Source organism: Blennius ocellaris, assembly GCF_963422515.1.
Source record: "Blennius ocellaris genome assembly, chromosome: 15".
Taxonomy (NCBI): domain Eukaryota; kingdom Metazoa; phylum Chordata; class Actinopteri; order Blenniiformes; family Blenniidae; genus Blennius; species Blennius ocellaris.
Window position 1 is genome coordinate 4,342,442 of NC_137664.1, and position 20,653 is coordinate 4,363,094.

The 20,653-nt window shown below is 42.6% G+C and overlaps 1 protein-coding gene across 2 annotated transcripts; it reads right to left on the reverse strand.

Annotated features, from left to right (window-relative positions):
• Window positions 1-249: 249 nt before the first annotated feature.
• Window positions 250-19,383, reverse strand: olfm1b (olfactomedin 1b; the record flags this gene model as incomplete). 2 transcript variants are annotated; one of them, XM_080510676.1, is made up of 6 exons in its annotated part: window positions 250-924; window positions 4,247-4,353; window positions 9,550-9,769; window positions 11,643-11,798; window positions 12,426-12,575; window positions 19,318-19,383. In XM_080510676.1, the coding sequence occupies 6 exons, from the start codon at window positions 19,381-19,383 to the stop codon at window positions 250-252; spliced, it is 1,374 nt and encodes a 457-aa protein (XP_080366802.1). The 2 variants fall into 2 exon arrangements, with proteins under 2 accessions (XP_080366802.1, XP_080366801.1); XM_080510675.1 differs by lacking the exon at window positions 19,318-19,383 and adding an exon at window positions 14,058-14,207.
• Window positions 19,384-20,653: the final 1,270 nt, after the last annotated feature.

Consider the following 20,653-nt stretch of genomic DNA (forward strand, 5'->3'; position numbering starts at 1 on the left):
CTTTTTTGTTTTAATAAAGATATCAAATTTTGGAATGAAACCCTTCAATTTTTAGATTATTTTTCTTATGCACATTCAATCCACGCTGCATTCAGTGCTGATGCAGTCTCTCAGAGGTTATCGGATGTCATAAATAAAATGGTCTTGCCATTATGTCTTCTCTTTCGCAAGATATATATATTTTTTCATATATAGTGAGCTTTTTCTACACAGACATTTATTATTTGATGTGTTAATCCATGTCCACGGTTACAGTTCCTCCGAGCGGATGACGTGGAACAGCGTTACGTTGTACAGGACTTGGTGGCCATTGTTCCAGGCATAGAGGGCACGGTCACGCGGGTTATAGTCCAGCATGGAGATATGCGAGTACTTATTCTGGAAAGCAATGTCAATGTACTCATAAGTAGAGGAGTTGGTTGAGTAAGCGTAATAGACCTTGGTGCCTCCTGAGTAGCCGTTAGTGACATAGAGCGTCCCGCAGATCATAAAAGACTCGCCAGCGCTCCTTTTGGGGTGATTGGTGGTCCAGCTCTTGATGATCTGCAGTGTGTTAGGGTTCAGCTTGCTGATCACAATATTCCCGGCATTCTGGTTGGTGGCATAGACCGCCCACAGGCCCCCCTCGTCCACCATCAGATCGATGTCCGAATGGCCACCCCAGGCATAGTGATACGCATTGTTGAAGCCGGCGTAGTCGAGCTGCCTGGACTTGCTGATGGAGGAGGTGCGGAAGTCAAACTTGATGATCACGTGGCTCTGGAACTTGTTGAAGTAGATGGAGCCGTTGTAAACCACCTGGCCCGTTCCTGACCACGGGTGGGGGAGCCGGTGGGACGTGAAGTTGTCCGACGTCATGAAGTCCTGCATAGACTTGTACTCCCGCACGAAACGGTTGTTGTGGTAGCCGTCCATGTACCAAACCTAAACCCGGAGATGGGAAGGAGAAAGAGAGATAAGAATACAACGCAGCGCTACTTCAAAGCTCAAAAGCCCCCCCCTATAATCATCCTTCTTCAGCGCGCCTTTGTGAATATCTGAATCTCACATGCTGATCACACGTGGAATAAATCAAATCACGGCGTCAACAAGCGTCCCAATTAAGTTAGTGCTGGGACTTCCTGGAGGTGCAGACGGAGCTGAGATCCGGCAGCTCCTGAGTACAAGCAGTCAGGATGATAGCCCCGGGGGTGGCGTGCGCCAGGCCCCGCGGGGATAATGCCCATCATTCCACATTAAAGCCCCACCTCGGCTGCTTCAACCCAGCTCCCTGCTGGATCCTGTGGTGGTGGGCAGAGAGCCTCATCGAGAGCCCAGAGGAGGCTCAAATACTTCCTCAGTCTCAGTGGGACGGATACACCTGAAGCCCTTTCCTTACCTGGATCAGTCTGTTCCTGTGATTGACTTAAAAAAAAAGAAAAAGATTCGCATAAAGGAAACCCGGTCTCTCTGGGACAAAAAAAAAACAAAAAAAACCGAAGCTAAGGAAAGCACGAGATGAAAAGAAGTGCAGCATGCCTGTCTGTTCCCATCAATTACACCCCTCCTTCTTTTCCCGCCCTTTGACAGCACAGCACATCTCTCATGTGTTCTGCTCAAACTGGATTAGCTTCAACCCTAACAAAAAAAAAAATGTGCCTTTACAGTATGCTAAGCATGATCTTAGTCAGCAGTATGCCTCACCTTCTGTGATGAGACACTTTCAATATATAAAAGATATACATCTGGTGTTGTCGGAGCGGCGAAGCCTTCAGGAGGCAAACTGTAGCTGTAAATTTACACAGCTGCTGTCCTGCATGCTGCTGATTCTCCTCAAGTTTTTTTTTTTTTTCCATCCCCTTTTTCTCCCCGCTGACATTGAGAGTTCTGTCTCTTATTAATGTATCTCATAAAGTCGGGCCAGAGAGAGCATGTTCACTCTTAGCGGACAAATAAACTTGCTTTATTTCCACCTCCCTCCGTTCCTTTTTCACTTGGCACCTCCCCATAAAAAAACCACAAAAAAAAAACGTATAGATTTATCTCTGGCATTTAATTTTAATGTGTTTCAGTAATGAAGGCAAGGCCCCCTTTGGGTGAGCCAACAGAATCGGTTGCAATCACCTGATAAAATAACAAGCAAGCAATTAACGCAGGCTCTCCCTAAAAGCAAGGTCAAACTTTAAAGTCGTGCAAATTTGTTGTGATGCAGATCGTCAGATACTCCGACTCTTTGAAGGACAATAGGAAGAGAGGGAATCAAGCATCTTTCTCCTCTAATGTGTATCATACATCAAACAGCGTGGGGTTAATTCCATCAAGCCAAGTTAGCATATTGAGATTACTATCACGACAAGAGAAGAGAACCAGGGATTTTTACATATTAAGACATAAATTACTATTGTTTAACAAACCCAGCAGTTTGAGACGGGTTAAGTAAAGCTAAGTGTGAAAGATGAAAACTCTTGTCTGACGCTTTTGGATTATTTTGACTGTGTACAGTCAGAGGCCATTACTGCAAGCCCTGACATTCACAGTATTAAACCAGCAGTGACTGACACTGCAGGCTCTTTGGAGTAGCAGTTTTCGCTCGTGGGAACAATGTGAGGGAGCCCAAAAAAAACGATAAACCCGCGGGCTGTAAAATGAAAAGAAAACAACTTCTTGAAAGACATCAAAACTCTCCGCTGAGACGAGAAGAACTGCAGAATCAGACGATTATTCTCCAATTGACCTGTTCAACACCACAAAAAAATCACTCCATCCCGTGTTAATTTGAATACTGACTACATGAGCTTTGGTACAGGGGTGGAGATTGTTTAACGTTTTCTTTTACACCAGTTTGCTCTCCCTTATTTTAATTTTCTATTCAAACAAGAAATTTCTGGATAAACTGATCTATTTGAGTAATGCATTTTGTCTTCTTGTCTGCATGAATTCCTTCCACTTGTTTGTGCTTTTTTAAGGTTTAACAATCAGGTTAAGGAGTTAAACTGTTATATTCTATTACTGATCAATGTGTCAGATAAAATTGTAGATATACATTCAGATAAAAGTAACAGCTGATCAAATTTTCTTCTGCAGCTTTAGTAAGAGTTGCAGATGTGACACATCGTCATTTTATCATACTGACTGAAATCGTATTGATTTAAACATTAGATTGCCTTGTTCAGATGAAAACTGAATAAATAGATACGATTGATGTGCAGGTTCATCAGCAGCAGGAATATCATCCAATTCAGTGAGTGGCTCAGTCCCATAATGCTTTGCACTTTGATGTTAGTCTTTTGGGACACATATGAGCCGATGTGTTGGAAACCTGCCAGTATTGGACATGGATTTCTTAACTTCACTGATCAATCTTCTTGTTTCTTTTTGCATTTCATTTGAAACTGCAAGACAGTACTTCATGTCCACTGAGCTTTTTAACTATTCCAAAGTATTTAAATAGCTGTATTTTACCGCTGTCATTTTATCTTTAAACACAAAGAGTGATGTGATGACATTACTGAACATAGATCCGAAAGTGGAAACCAATCAAATGTGCACTCGGATCATAAACAGGGCTTCACTACCTCATGCGACCTGGTGGTAATTTGGGGCTCGTCTAATCAAATAGAAATGTTTACATGATGTGCTTTTAATCGGATCAGCAATTAATCTCATTACTTGAATGGTCTGTGTAAGCACAGCTCCTGAGACTTGTCTGAAAGATCAGATCTGAAAGATCAGCCTGCTGTCTCATTGATAGCAGAGTGGCATTAGCATGAACTCCATGCTGTGATGGTGAATTTGTTAAAACATGATAAAGGCTTTTTGAGAAGTGACATGCTGGCGTCAGCGATAGATTGAAGGGGAACACTGCTGCAGGTGTGATTTCAGATCATTCAGTGAATTTGGAAAGAAACCATTAAGTGAAGATTTCATTGTATATTGCACCAGAAGATATTGTAATTGGATTCATTCTCTAAACTTGACCAAGCATGAATTTATTTATTAAATGTACACTGTACCAAACCAAAGGAAAACATTTGATGTATTTATAGGTGCTGATGCACCGATAAATCATACTGTTTGAAACCTTTCCATTAGTATACTGTAAAACCCCTGTTCTCGATCAAAGAATAGCCAAAGAGCATTAGAAATCAGATTCTTGGTGCTGTGAATACAGTGCAAAATGGTCTGACACCCTGCCTCACTCAATAATGAATATGGCGTCATATCCTCAGGAGATCCACGCCATGTGAACATGTGCAGTGTTACATACCCGCGTGTCTCCTTCGGGTGCCAGAGGGTCAGTCATCCACGAGCCAAAGCGGGACCCAGACGTCTTGATGGTGATGGGATCACTGATGCCTGTCAGCTTGCCACACGCTGCAAGGAGAGAAGTGAGATGGGAACATCGACAACGACACCGATTTGGGCATTTGAGCTGATTCAAAAATCTCTTGCAGGAGATTCACTTTACTTGAAAATCCACATAAATTGGCCTGAAGGATATCCAGCTTGCTGGTAAATTTTTGTTCAGTAATTTATTTTTTTTGTCTTTCTCTTTGCGTGATGTACTGTACAAGAGGTGCTTATTATTCACTTCACACATGCTGATGTCTTTTTTATTTTTATTTTTTTTAATTTTCTCTGTGTGGATGTGTGAGAAAATGAGAGGGAGAGAGAATAGGAAAGAAGGAGCCTGGGTGTATTCGGCTCCTGTGTGCTACATGTAAGCTGCTGCAGTGTTAATTAGTGTTGATTGAGGTGTTAATGTGAATTTGACAAAAAAAAAAAAAAAAAAAAAGAACTAACACTGGGCTCCGAATCCCTCCTGACTGAGATCTGATCAGACTAATGGACCCTTTCTAATGAGAACAGAATAGGATGAGAGACTAGATTCACCCAGAAAACAATACATGCAGCGCAACCGTTTTTGTTTGTGAAACGCGTCTTTAAAAAAAAGACAAAGGCCAATTAGATGATCTTGATGAGGTAATTTCGACACGCGAGTGCAATGAGTCATTCAGATACACCAATTTAAAGAGCCAGACTGTGACGGAGGCTCATCTTAGGTTATTAATAGCATCTTTCTTGTGAGCAAAAAGGGGGTTAATAGATGCGGCGTTTCACAAACTTCCTGTTTTCTCTTACTGTTGTGAAACATTTCAGACTTTATTTCTCATCTTCTATCCCATTTGCTTGACTTCGACAATAACACGGTTTTGCATACGTGTTGGGAGAGTTTGCTGCGTCTCTGTGCGCAGCATATGTCGTGCCTGCGAGAATGTGTGGGCATCACACCTCAGCGGCGTCGAGAGACAAACACATGGTCACATGAGCGGCATCCACTACATCTAGTCGGGGGGGTTGAGTCCCTTACGTAACCCACAGTGGGATTAGAGACAGCATTGGCCATTGATTTATTTATTTATTTTCTTTAATCATGCCTTTATCTTTAGGCAACACTACTATGGTGGTGGGGGTGGGGGGTCGGCGGCTGATGAATCTGCAGTCTGGAGATGCACTCGGGGTCTAATCCCCTTTTGCCCTGAATTTGCCTGGACTAAAGGAGGGCAGAGCAAATGGAAAACCTAATGGGGATCTGGAGCCAACAGGACAAAAATACGAGCAGTGTTTACATTATAAATTTAAAGATTTTGATCAGGGGGTGTCAAAACATGAGGATTCATGTTGCGATTGTAGTAATTTTTGGTCGTAATTGTTGGTTTTGAGAAAATATAGACATTTTCATAACGAATACTCTGCACTGCAACAAAAAAGAACTTCTAAAGTTTAAATTTGAGGTTATTATGAGTCTGAGGTTATGAATTTATTATGAGTTTGAGGTTATTTTACGAATCTGCATGTGACCCCTGAACTAAAAGTGTTTGACACCCCTGATTTAGTTCATGAACGAGCTCTGTGAGTCAGATCGATTTTTATGTTTTGCATTCAATACTTGAAGTCATTTCTATTCATCTCTAAGTTGTTCTTGCACTGGGCTCAGATGGGAAAATAAGGACTTATAATACAATTCTTCTGGTAGTCCATAGGGTTAAGTGTGGAAGATTCCAGTTCAAGTCCCGGTTGTGACAGGAATGTCATTCATCATACAAGCCTCAGGTGTAATTTACATCGACTATTTGGCTACTTCTTCGGTGGAGTCACAACAGTAAATCATTGCTCTCTGTGGTTTTAGGACCACCGGCGCAAAATTAATCTAATCAAACTTGATGCAACATTTGTTAGTGTTGCTTTATGACTGTTTGTATGCTTCCCTATTCCGATATGATGCGACATGGTGTCATCTTTTTTCTCACATATATTTCTGCAGATCACACTGCATTTCATCAGTCAGTGGGTATCAAAAGAAAAGCATCATCTAAAACCTGTTCACAAAGCGCTCAACCCTGAAGGGAGAACTATGTCTTAATGATACGACACCATCCCTCTGAGACGATCCATGGGTTACATGGATATGATGCTTTCTTTGGCTTAATACGTCATAAATGTTCAAAGTTGAAAATATTTTTTTGAAACTCACAAAATCAATCCTCCAAGGGCTTTGCAACTTATTGCTTTGTTTGTGTTGCCCCGGCTGCCTTCTTATGAGGTGTCACCACGTTCCCAGCAACTAGCATTTAGCTTGAGGGCTACAATGCAATTATTTCCTCTAGGAATTACAGCCCCAAAAATACAATACCACCCAATGTACAATAATAAACCACTTATTCTTCACATAAGATGTGGGAGAGGGAGATTTAAAGCAAAAGTAGAGGGTGAAGTTACTCATAATGAGAGAATTATTCAAAAGTTCTTCACTACAGATAAAATAAAAGGGCGGAAACAATAGAGGCAGAGCAGGTAGCAGAGAGGTTTCCCTGCCGGGGTGACCTTGCTGCTTCATTCATCAGTATTTTTGGTGTGAAAGGAGGCGGGATTTGCCTGGAGCCCTCTGTGACTCCACATTGCCGGGGCACAACACGGGGTGATTTATTTATTTGATTATCGCCCAGCAAGCTGGCATGTCCGCTTGATCGATGGCCATTGTGTCCCGGCTCCGGTCGGGGCTGTTAGTCTCCCCGGCACAAAACAGCTTGAAGGACAGGTCTGCGGGGACCCTAGTTACTCTCTTTCACTTTTCCTGCTCGCCTTCACTTTATCACTCTTTCTCCTTCCCTGATACCACCGTCTATCAGCCGCTACCACCTCTCTATCTCCAATCCTCGAATTGTTGCTGCCCTTTCTACTTTCCTTCAGTTCTTTATCTTTTTTTTTTTTAGGATGCAAATGTAGGAGGTGACCTTCACACTTCAGGGGACTTTCCTATTCTCTTATTTGATAGCGACTCAGAAAAGACTGGTATAGAAAGAGAGTAAAAAGAATGCAGCAATGCATCAAAACCGTTGGAGCATTTGCATCCATGTGGTATGCGTCCTAACCACTGAGCAATTCGGTCCCCCCCCCGCCCTGTCCTTGGAGAGTTTGATCTCAGTAGCAGGAACGTACTAGAGTGCATTTGTGTGCACTATGCATGAATGCCTTTGCGATTGTGTGAAGATGAAAGAAGTAGCCACCCTCTGTTCTGCCTGAGCCAGTCTCTCGCTGGGTTACCCTGCCTTTAGCTCCTCTGATCTTGCACACACACACACACTAAGTAACTCCCGCCGGTCCCCCCCCCCCCCCCCCCCCCCCACAACCCATGCTCGCCTATCTTGGCAGCATGACCGCTGAAATGAGGGGCGGTATATTTATTGAACTGAGAGGAAACAGTCAGAAAAACAAAACAAAAAAATCACCTGGTTCAGGTCGGGTGGGAAGAGAAGTAACCAGGAAAACAAGCAACAACAAAAAAAACCCTAACTGGCAAAAATAACAAGTGAGGTAGCATTTAGTGTCAAGATAGCCAATCTGACTGCAAGTGTGTCGACTGGCTGGCTGATGAGAACAGTGGGCATTGTAACCAAAAGCGCTCGCTCTCTCTCTCTCTCTCTCTCTCTCTCTCTCTCTCTCTCTCTCTCTCTCTCTCTCTCTCTCTCTCTCTCTCTCTCTCTCTCTCTCTCTCTCCCAATTTCTGTCATCTTGCACTGTGAATAATATGAAACAGGGACACAATATACCCGTGATGTGCTGCGTGTAAGTGTCTCTGCTCTCGTAATATATCTTAGTCACTGTGGCGTGGGTGTGCATCTATTAGCACTGTGGGCTGTGACAGAGGTGTGAAGAGACGGAGACAGGGGCTAAAAGCAAAGATAAGACTGTGATGAGAACGTGCAGGCTGCAACACGCATCACCCTCTGTGGCTCAGTTTATCTGCACGCCATCCACAGTTGCATGCTTGTGCTACATGAAACACCTCATATCTGACTACACGCTTTCCTGTGCTATATATTTCATGACATGTCCTGTTTTCAAGTGGAACGCTAATCAGATTCATTCAAGGTTTTTCATTTAACCCTAACCCAATGACTGTATTTCTAATTCCGGTTTATTGTGGATTTATAGGTCACTTTATAGGTCACAGTAACTTTGCATTTCTGGTCTAGAAACCAGGAGTTTAACTACATGCATATCAAATGCTGTATATTTATAGCTATCTATAGCTTCCCAAAATAAAGCTGATTTGGAAACGCTTTAAACACTCACACTAACGGCTGTTAGTTGTCTAAACTAAACAAGACTGACACTATACACATTAGTGGAGATTGGCTGAAATGAATTTGAACACTTGGCACATCTCAACTTTTTAAAGAGCTGTTGCATGGAAAGTAGATTTGTGGGTGAGGAATGTATTTGAACAGAATGTAATTCAACCACTTTTATGTTATTTTATCAATGATTTTAGCAAGGTGTGCATTGTTTCAGTGCAGAAAGGATGATGCAAAAGTGACCAAAGTTATTACCAGTTTTAAAGGAAGTGTGAACGCTTCACTTGAAAAATGCCTTAATTATTGTTATATTTCAATAAGGCACAGGTACCCCAATAACAAAGTCTATTAGAAATTCAAAACAAAAGAGTAAAACCATGTAGTTTGATTGTGATGGTGTATTTGGACTACTTTGCTGTGTTTTAGTATTTTCTTTTTTTATCCAAAAAAAATCCTGGTTGTTTTACCTGTTTGTTTGTAGTTTCTTTAAAATTATTTAACAATTTATTCTCAAGCTGAAATATGTGACTCTGGTAATTCTGTGTGTAATTACTAATAATGAAGTTGCTGCATCCATGCTCACAAACATAGTATGACAATAACATCAGAGACAATAGCATATGTATCCCCGTGTATGTGCATATGATCACCCACCACAAATATTAAGATTAAATATACTTTCAAATGGATTTTTGTGTCAACAAAACATTTTTACAGTACATTTCATAGTATGTGCTTTGTTACTGAATCTTACACAAAAAATCCAAACCTTCACTCGTGTCAAGAATCTGAATGTTTCCGCCAACTCTGGCTTCATTGTGTGAATGTGCCTGAGATTCTCTTTCTGTCCAGTCACAGTGTAAGTAAGTGTCAGTGTTGGTGCATGCACTGGTTTGAAGCAAAGTGTGTGCCAACAACTTTCTGTGCCTACCTAATTTTTGCATGCATGCTCGGAGTCTCTCCTCAAGATTTGACACTCTGTTGTGGAGCTCCTCGTAGTCATAGGCCCCCATCTCCTCCTGAAGTTCGCTTAGAACTGACGTCAGATTCTGGACCTCCTCCTTAAATTGCAATACCAATTTGGCATCGGCTTTGTACTCCTCCAACACTGGTATCAACGGTCTAAGCTCCTCCATTTTCGCTTTTATGGCCTGAAAGGATTAGAATAAGCTGGGTTGAGTGTCATGCGCGACAAAAGGAGACCCGCTGTCCGTTAAAGAAAAGAAAAAAGGAGGAAAACAAAAACAAAAAGGAAAAACACCTGTCTGAACCTGGCTACTCTGACTCTATCCTGCCTCTCTACTGATTTGTGTCGTGTGTTGCTGTGTGAGAAGCTGTGGAGTGTCTGTGCAGATGTGTGTAGGACAAACCCGGAGAATACTTTCCACCCGCCGGGCGACTCCATCCCGCCACTGACCGGCCGTTAAAAAGCAAGCCCTCGGTACACCGACAACAATTGGGAAAGCTCTTTATTGGTCATCATTGTTTAAAATGCAACATCGTATTAAGGGTTACATGCTTTTACATGTCACATACAACAAAGTGTCTCGAATTATTTAACGTCTAGAATTTTACGTATAGATTTGTTGAGTAACCAAATATGCATAGACAAAAGCCAAAAGGAAAATAAAATGAATAACAGCAATTAATAATAATAATAATAATAATAATAATAATAATAATAATAATAATAAATGTATTTACGTTGGAAAAAAGCTTTTAGATGGAAAACTTTGACAGTAGTAACATGCAGGAAGAGATCAGTGGTGGGTTGGTTTTGGGAGAGGGGTGGGGTTTCTTAGTCTTAATGGTGCTAAAAGGTAAAAATTAACTGTTTGACGCCCAAATGCTCTCAGTACTGTGGCCCAGTTCAGGGGAATCTGGAATTGACCTGCCTCTTCTTCCCTGTGGCTCTCTTTACATGTCTTAAAGTTAGCCCTGCAAGCAAGAAAATGACAAACTGTTGACAGGGTCTAGAACTTGCTGACCTATCTAACAGACATACAAACAAACGCACATACACTTTGTATATGTATATATATAAATATGTATATATGCACTTCAGACATGTTACAGAAGACTGGAGGCATGCAGTGGATGTGGCATCGGCAGCATGAGGTCTTGGAGCATGCGTTAAATGGCCACAAAGCACAGATGCGTGAATGCACGTTGGATGGCGTGAACACAGGGAGTGCAGGGACACTTTCTCAGACAAACAGTGTTAGACTGCGGCACATATTTGGTAATATTCAAAATTTGATCACAGAACTGACAAATTACTCAAAGTTTTCTAACTTTGTCGGTGAAAATATTTACTAATCTAATTGGATTTTTTTTTAGGATTTAAGAATTTCTTGAGGATATGTTTGTTAAATGTTGAGCTCAGACAAATAATTAGGCAAGCAATACAAACAATGGCTGTTTATTCATGCAATCAGACGTCAGAATTAAAAAAAAAAGAAAATCCAATGTTATTATTTTCTAAACCCAATATATATATATAAATATATATATATATATATATATATATATAAATGACAGAAAGGGTTCAATTTAGTTACTATACTGAAAGGAATCTGTGATTTAATAGCATAGTAAATCCTCAGGGATTATATTATCTCTGGTTTTTATTGATACTAGATGCGAGTAAGGAAATGTGTGCAATGCACCGGCACCTATGTACCAATGTACACATTCAACCATTACACAGTAATTGCATGGAACGTCCATACTTCCCTATTTGATTTAGGATGCCATCTTCATTATTTATGGCTTCACAGGACGAGAAATAGGGATACAAATGATTGCAGCTGAATTTATGTTGTCCATTTATGTTCCCTCTTTAATTATGCATGCATTATGGATTTCTTGGTGTGCAGTATGGTGGTTTAGGTCATTCTACACCCTCTCCGCAGTGAAAACACACAAACACTGAATGGGTGAGGCGTGGTTTTGTAATGAGCTACCGGAGCAGCTGTGAAAGGGATGGCGGTTGGGTCGGTGGCTCAGGAGCTGGCTCTGTACCTTGTATTGCTTGGCGATGTTCTGCTTGTGGTTCTCCTCCACCTGCCTGAACTTGGTCTCCAGTCCGCGGAGCTGAACCTCCATCTTCTCAACGTACTGCAGGTCCCTCTGGGTTCGCTGGTCCAGGACCTGGATGGATTGGGTCATGTTCTGGACCTGGGGTGCCAGAGGGTTACATTAATCCAGAGTTAGTAAATCAATTATTGTGGTATAATCATTTTAATAGATCTGGGGGAAACAATGCTACAAGCTTTCAGAATGTTGTTTTGGCTGGGTCATCTTCTTGCAGTGATTCACAAAATCTGACAACAGGCCAGAGACCTCAAACACATGGTGCAAATGTAGCATGCATACTGTTAAGACTTGCAAAGATTTGTTTTCTCCAGAACTGTTTCGGTCCAGAAACTCCACACACTTGGCTCGTCTTCTCTTTATTGGGGGGGGAGTCTGTTGATGTAGGCTCTCATACGTGACTCGAAATGTTTCATTTGTCATGAAATATGTTGCGTTGGATGTGTGGAGTACAATGGAAACTAACAGAAAGTCAGCATACGGCTGCCTCCCGTGATGCCTCAGGTTTCCAGGGAGCTCATTAGAGCATGATTTCTATTCTTGTCCAACAGGCGTGGAGGTGTTTTGGAAGACCACAAACACTGCTAAAGCGAGCGTGTGCACATGCCTCTGTGTGCCAATGAGGTACAAACGGAGTAGAGGCCGTTACTCCCGGGCCCCTGTGTGACTTTGATTGCTAAAGTGTTGCAAGGGGAGCGAACCCATGATTACCTTCTCCAACAGCTGCCTCAGTTGTTTGGTGCGGGCATCCCGCGAGCACATGGACTGCTGGGGCGCCACCACAGTGCAGACACACCTTCCCTCACTATCCTGGGCCGAACTGTACACCTGCCACGATTCTTCTGGGTTTGCTGGCAACACCTGCATCAAAACAGGAGCGGGTGAGCTGCGAGGACGGTGATGCAGGAGGAGAGGGAGACGGCGACAGAAATAAAAAAAGACCACAAAAAAGGTGACACGGTGTCTATAAAATGACAAAAGAGGGCACTTTATAGCCTTTTGCCCTTTGTGCTGGCTGGATGCTCAAGCTGTATCATATTGATCACCATCTGGACACCAAACACCATTAGGCTCCACCCATTCTGCACTATCATACTTTATACTTTAACACCACGCAAAGAAAAGAAGAAAAAAAAATCCATCCAATTGGAGGAGCTGCTGCTGTTATTCAGAAGGGAAGGGTGTAATGTGAAAGATCTGAAAATATTGTGCGATGACGTCAGGAACCCCCCCAAGAGACTAGGCTACTACCATTTACTGACATGCCGATCTGAAACTATAGAGGGAGGTGACTTTGAGGAAGATAGTGATCACTGCATCAGCTCTGAGGAAAAGTCATTGGACAGACATGCTGATGGATTCAATTAGCAAGAGAGAGAGAGAGAGAGAGAGACTGCTCCAAATCCAAAGGGAGCAAACCCGGGTACCATCAGTAAAAATGCAGATTTTGAGAAAAGAAAATGTGCTGACATAACAATGAAAATCAAAACCGGACACACACACACACACACACACACACACACACACACACACACACACACACACACACACACACACACACACACACACATATAAATGGAAAGAAGAAAAAAATCTGTCATGAATGTGTAAAACTGTTCCTAAAATGATAAGATAAATGCTGTAGAATGATTAGAAATGAGTATACATATATCATCTCACAGCAGCCATTAACTCACACACCTTCACTTCAAATTGCCCTCGGCACCTATTGTTCGCAGTTTGGTTGCTATTTTCCACTTAACAAAGCACTTAAAATATTACCCTGGCACCAAAAGTGCTCCCAATGTGCCAGGATACACTGACAGAGGAATAAAGAAAAGGCTCCACTTTGACTCTACCTTGGCTTTATCTCATGCACACATGCAGAGAATAGGAGGGACAAAAAGAGAGAGAGAATCCCGCTGTTTCAAGCAAGGGAGGGAAGATGTATGACTTATTTTCTCAGTTTTATATCAACCTTCTAATATTCCACCAAAGGCGCCTTATTTATACCACCATGAGGAGAATTAAAATAAAAGGACAAAGATAACTTTCCACTTAGTGCAAGGGTGCTTAATTCTGCAGCAGCAGCAGCAGCATATAGTGTCATCTGGAGCAGCATCAATCGCAACGTGAATCTATGATGCCTCTCCAAGTCTTTCACTTTTGTGCCTTGAGAGGATTTCTGCTCTTTAACTGAAGCGCAATCAAGGGAAGCGCATGTGTTGCTTTTTTTATTTTTTGGGGGGATGACTTTTTTATTGCAAGGTTCATTGAGAAAAAATGAAGAAAAAATGAGGGGGGAAAAGCCAACCAGTCGCAGTGGGAATGTGTAGAACTTACTCCAGTGCTCCGGTCTGGGTACCCTCCCTGCGCTGCCGTGAGCTTGGTGGTATTGAGCCCCACCAGAGAGGGGAGGGTCTGCGACATCCAGTTGGTGATCATCGCCATGGTGCTGAGCACGACGCCGATCTTCAGCAAAGGTACGGACATCTTTGCTCCTTGCTTGGACTTTTTTTTTATTTTATTTTTTTATTTTAAACTCAAGCCGTCTTCATTCTACAGACTCCGGAGAGAAAAGAGGGAGGCGCGTCATGGTGCCCAGAGCTGCTTGATGTTTCACCCGGGACTCCGGATCGGCGGCTCGTTTTTTGGACATCTCCAAAATAGAAAAGCGCTTCTTGGCGGCGACGAGCAAGTCGGACGCGGCAGGACACCGAAACGAAAAGGGTCGAGTTGGTGAGGGGAAAAAACGAGGAAAATGTAACTGCAACACTTGATCCAGTGATGAGGGAAAGATGCGTAAAAGCGCGAGCGGCTGCAGGATACGTCCTCCGGATAGCTCCTCTGCCGGCGTTGTCCCGCACACTGCTGCCTCTCCAGTTCACTGTTACTATTTCGTTCACGCCCGACGATCCGCCTCCTGCCTTGGTGCTGTGATTAAGTGCCACTGACAACACACGCAGGCGGCCCCAAATGGATGTGAGGAGGAAGGAGGAGGTACTACGGATCTATCTTTATCGCCAGACGCAATGATGTCAGCCAGCTTGAGGTTCGTTCATTTGTAATATCTTGGATTGTCCAGTCCCCCCCCCCCCCACGAAATGCTGGCTAACAATGGGGCTTGAGGGATTATTTATACATTTCTGACATTTCTTCCTCCACTTGCCCACCAGAAAGGAGAGAAGGGTTTCTGGCACAGGTGCGCACTTCTCTGGATTACGCATGGTAAAGCAAGCCCTATTTTCATTAGATTTTTTTTTTACCTGCGATCATCAGTTGCCCACATTGTCAAAAGAAGAGGAAAATAATATAAATGCCACACAACAACACACCCAGGGTGTCGCAATGCAATTGCACCGAAGTGGTTGGGCTGAGAAAATGTTTTATTGATGGGATACTGGATGCTTGCAATCCCACGGCGGGAAGAGGCTTCCATTTGTGAGGCTCTGGCGCCATCGTGTAGATGATTTTGGTATTGCTGATATCCAACGGTGAGGATTTTTGTAGTCCAAGCAGGTAAAGCGCAACCTCAGAAAATGTATTTTAAAATACACGCCCACCCCCGAAAAAAAAATCAAAGCGATTAAAAATGCATTTTAAAGTGCACTCTTTGCATAAAACATCCACCTTCTTCACAGAATGTGCTTTTTTTATGATTTAAAGCTTAATACTTGCATTTGCAGCCACAAATTAAAACACATCTCGCACACTAGACCTTGTCTTCCAGCAGTAAAGGCAGACATTAAAAATGAGAGGAAATTAACTTCCCCAAAGTCTGAGTCACGATCAACAGGCCTGTATGTATTTATGCTCCAGCCTATGAGCTAGATTGCCATACTGCATGATACATGAGGTCCCCAGAATAGCAAAGAAGGTCTCAGAGTCCACGGCTATTTCTGTAAGCTCCATAATGCATTTTTCTGGTAAACCAACAGATGGAAGGCAAGTTTGTGCTCACTGCCCCTCCATATCTCTCATATTTCCACCTTCTGTCTGTATGTATGTCTCTCTATTTTTCTCTCTGGCCTCTCTTATATCCTCCACTTCTTTGTGACCTTTGAGATGAGAGCTCGAGGGGAGGATAGCTTCACCGATTTCACTGATGTATTGGCAGGGGTCAGCGCACCACGCTGCACTGCTCTCTCCTCAAGTGCAGCCTCGTGCAATATGGTGTAATTCTGGAGAGCACAGCAGGGGTCTCTAATAGCAAAGCTTTGAAAAAGAAAGGTAACCTTTGAAGCTTCCTATATGTGCATCTTTTTATTTTATTCAAACACAGGTGACCAGATTAACTGAAAGTTCTGAAAGCTACGTTCAATCCCGAGATACATCACATCTTATTCCTCAACTAAACCAATCACTCACTTGCTTATTAGACAGGTAGACTACTTATAGAGAGATTTATACAGACTTTCGTAAGCCTGTGAGTAATAATGATAACAACAAGAATGAAAGTAATACATTTGCATAGTTACCTGATAATCCTACATAATTAAATCTGTCATGTCTAAACATTATGGCTTGTTTCATTGTTATTTTTACCTTAACATGGGAAAGAAATTCGGATTTGAGGTGAATGTGAATAAAGAAGCAGTTAGATTGTACAATAGAAGCAAATGAAAACAAAAAGAGAGTCGGAAATGACCAAGGAACATCTAAATATGGGTTATTACTTCAGTTTTTTGTTGATATTTCCCACCGGGCTGCTGCACTGTATTGCACTGAAGTAAACAGCTGATCATATTGTATGTAAACATGGGCATCAACAACACTGTCGCATTCAATGCCTAATGCGAAAAAAAGTGTTCACAAAGCAGCGAAAAATCACATTTCCAGCTTGAAAGTGCACTACAGAATGCACCGTACCTCCACCTACTCTTCTTCTGCTCTCCCTCTCCTCTCTCTCTCTCTCTCTCTCTCTCTCTATCCCTTGCTTTGTCACTCAGCCAGCCATACTGAATAATAAATAGCTTCAACCCCAGCTGCCAATCACACCACGCGTATTGCAATTCAGCTCAACTCTGTCTCAGTTTCACACATAAGACCACATTGATTTTTTTTAGGGCTTTTATATATATATAAAAAAATAATAATAAATCCTTAACTGTCTTAACAATGTTTCTTTTTAGTCTAGCAACACAGAGGTCGACATGCCGGCAAAGTTGTTTGTCTCATGCGAATTAGAAGGACCGTAACTGTTTTGACGCGAGTGCCTCCACCTTTGACATTAAAATAATTTCTCAATTAAGAACGCGTGGAAGCTCAACATGTGCAGGTGCCGTACGGTAACCTTTGAGTGACGCTATGTAGGTCGCTTGGCGTCAAAAAGGGAGGGCAATCACAGCGCCATCTGTTTCGTCAGGTGTCGGCGAGATGCTTGAGGATGTGGGCCTGCAGCCGTGGGGGAGCCACGAGGTGAAGAACAGATGCCACTCTGGGCTGCTTACTATTCTTCTCCGTGTGAACGCCAAGGCAGTCGGCGAATCTTTGGGCGGGAAGGAATAGAGGTGGATGAATGTGAGGGAGTGGGAAACGGAGGAGGAGAGGATGCCACTAATCAGTCATCTCCTTGCTCCTTCGGGCCAGATGTGAAGAAAAAAGCCACAGCTGCCCCTTGCACTCTGAAGCTGTGTGAGACTTTTGAAGCGAGATTACTAATGCGGTCATTACGAGGGCGATATTGTTCAGCCTCAGAGGTTGAGGCCATGCTGCTTGAGAAGCTTTTTTTTTTTTTTCGTGATGAGTAATCTGGCAATGAAAGTCTCTCTAAAACCTCTCACTTTTTATATATATATATATATATATAATATATATCTTCAAACAGATACGAGATGTAGGCAGGCCTGGCGTTGCTGGATTCTATTGCAAGGGCAATATAAATAGAGTCTGTCAGTGTACCTTGTCTTTCTCTTCTGGAAGGGAACAGACAGGCACGGCTGTGGACTAATATTGACTTACCTTCAAACAGACGACACACACACACACACACTCTCAGGGTCATCGCAGAAAGACTGTCACTGTTACATGGGCCCTGACCTGCCCGCCTGTAGGACTCGAACCGGCTGTCATGGAGCACAAAGCGAAAACCAGCCCGCCTGTCCACTCCCTCCCTGACTGATGGCTTCCATCAATCTGTGCAAATAGCCCCATTGTTCAAGCGTGTCAGCGTTTTCGTGCACTCTGTACATCCGATCCAGATTACAGGATCGGATGTACATTTAGAACTTGCTGCCTCCATACAAACACAGACGATAAAGTCACTCCGGTAATAACAGTGTGCAAGGCTATGGCTGCGAGAAAATTACAAATCAAACTCCACATGAATGTCAGAACAAAAGCTGTTGCTCTCCTAAATGAAATATGTTCCACTAACAGCCCAGTGACATTTCTCATAAATTTGTGGAAATCAATTGCCGGCATATTTCTGTCAAGGCAATATTACGCCAATATTGTTCTAACACATTGGTTATCAGGGCCAGGAGTGCTCGCAGCAACCTACTCCCAACACGTTATATTGAGTTTGTCACTTGGAGTATATTACTGATACTCTGGGAATGGATATTAATTTATTGATAGTATACCTCAGTGTCATGTTTGATTTTTTTTCCTCCCTCCTCTCCAATTACCAGCCACAATTGAATTCCCACAGCACACCAAATATGACTTATAGTGCTCAAGCAAGAGCAATTAAATCATCAAATTCTTTCAAGCTAGTGCTGGTGGGGGCCTGGCAGTAAATACACTCACTTCCTCCTCACTGCTCCCACCATCATGACAGCCTAATGTTTGTAATGGTTTCGAGAAGAAGAAGAAGAAGAAGAAGAAGAAAAAGAAGAAGAAGAAGGAAAAAATAGCAACCTTTTTGAATGGAACAGTAATGCAGTGAAAGACCTGGAACTGAGTCCCAGTAAACAACCACACACATGCATTTTATTGAGCTATTTTTGTTTTGGGGTTTGTTTGTTTTTTTGTTGACAACAACTGAGCTAAGTACATTGTTAGACTGAATGTCCTCTTCATACAAGCACAAGTCACACTGTGGTCATTGAGCATGCTCAAAACACCTTCTATGAGACACTGCATTTGATTGTTGGAGCCCTGATTTACACCACTAAAGAGCAGCAGCAGCAGCAGCAGCAGCAGCAGCACATCCCTCAGAAATGGCCTTTTCTCTCTTTCTTTCTTTCATTCCTTCATTTTTTTTTTGCAGAAAAGCTACAGGCAACACATTGTACCCGAGCAGCGATGCAGTTGATTAATCGGACCATTTGCTAATGAGGAAATTGACCGATCATGCAATCTTTCTGCACATATCAGCCCCGGTGGTGGGAGACAGAGTGAAAAAAAAAGGGGGTAGAAAGCTGAATCTATCCGCGCCCCTCAATCACAATGGATTCACAATCATGTAATCCCAACCGGTAATCTGTTTAAAGCGGGGGTAGAGAGGCTAATTCTCTCAACAGGATCTGAAACCAATTTAAGCTTTTCTTTAAAAAAAAAAATAAAAGTCATCATTTACAATATAAGAATGGCGTTGTTGTTGCTGGGTTTTTTTTTTTTTGTTGTTGTTGTTTTTTTTTTTTAATAAAAGAAAACCTACTTGGGTGAGTTCTGTGCCCATGAAGATGAGGAGAATCAGAGTCAGGAGCTTGCTCGCAGGCTGCATCTCTTGCCTCCGGTGTGTGTGGACCAGCGGTCTCACATGCAGATCGAGTCCCTTTGCTTTCCCCCCGCACAGCGGTCCTCTGCTCTCTCCTCCTCTCAATGCGCGCCGGCCGCCGAGTCGCTCGATTCCCTCTCCTCTTATTCTTTATTCTACAATTTAGGATGTTTGTTCCTGAGCAGCCCGCTCGCAGAAGGCGACAGAAGCGACGCGTTTCACGGAATCGTCTCTGTGCATATTCATTTCATATCGTTGGGCATCGGGGGAAGCCAATATCTCCGGCGCCTCTCCTCCCCTCCGCTTCGTGGCCGCACTTATTTATCGCTGCGACGCAACTGTGCTGGATGAACATCGGCGCGCAAAGACGCGCAAACACGTTGCGATAACGCGGCGATGCACCCGCACTCCGGTATTGCCCAAAAAAAAGTTTACCTCCCCGCCTCAAGCTGCCCGTATAAGCTTCTCGACGAGAGAGAGAAGAAGAAGGGAAAAAAATGAGAGTGACGGCGCTGTTCATGGTCCTGAAAACGGAAGTTACATCGCAGAGAGAGGGAGATTTAAATTGGCAGGCGCGCATGAAGGTAAACATCCCCTCCAAAGATGATTTAGTGCCAGGTATTACTGTGTCACCGACGAGGAACCGACGGCTTTATATTACACCAAGGGAAGCAGCGCTTATATACATTTAAAAGCCAAATTCAAACAAAAACATTAATCAAATTACATTTTATTGGGTTCATTTAAAAAAAAAATATTTTTTCATCATGGGCTTTAAATTTAAGTTTTTCTTTTTCGTGGAGCAGAGTATAATTTTTTTTAAAAAGCATGTATTTCCAAAACTAAACAATTACTTTGGAAACATAGTACAATATCAACATAAAGCCACTTTTATTAGTCGTCTGGCTCTCAATACGGTAAAATGCCCCAAAATGTTTTCCTACAGCAGTTTGCATTATGTTTTCTTTTTGTTTTCTTTTGTTTTTATAAACTCATCATGACAACATGGCTTTGAGTCTAGTTTGACAGCAACAACGTATATTTCTTTCATATCAGGCAGCACTCATGTCCCAGCTTGGGACTCAGTGTTGTGCTGTGTCTGCTATTCTAAACAAATGTGTAAAAATAACTAAATAAATACATGTTTTCTTAGTAATTTCTACAATTTGCTTGGTGGTTTGGCCAGACTGGAGCCTCTTGGACGTTTTGGTCCACAAGTGTCAAGTTTTATACCCCTACACTACAGGATCAATATAAAGAGACCTAGTTTATATAG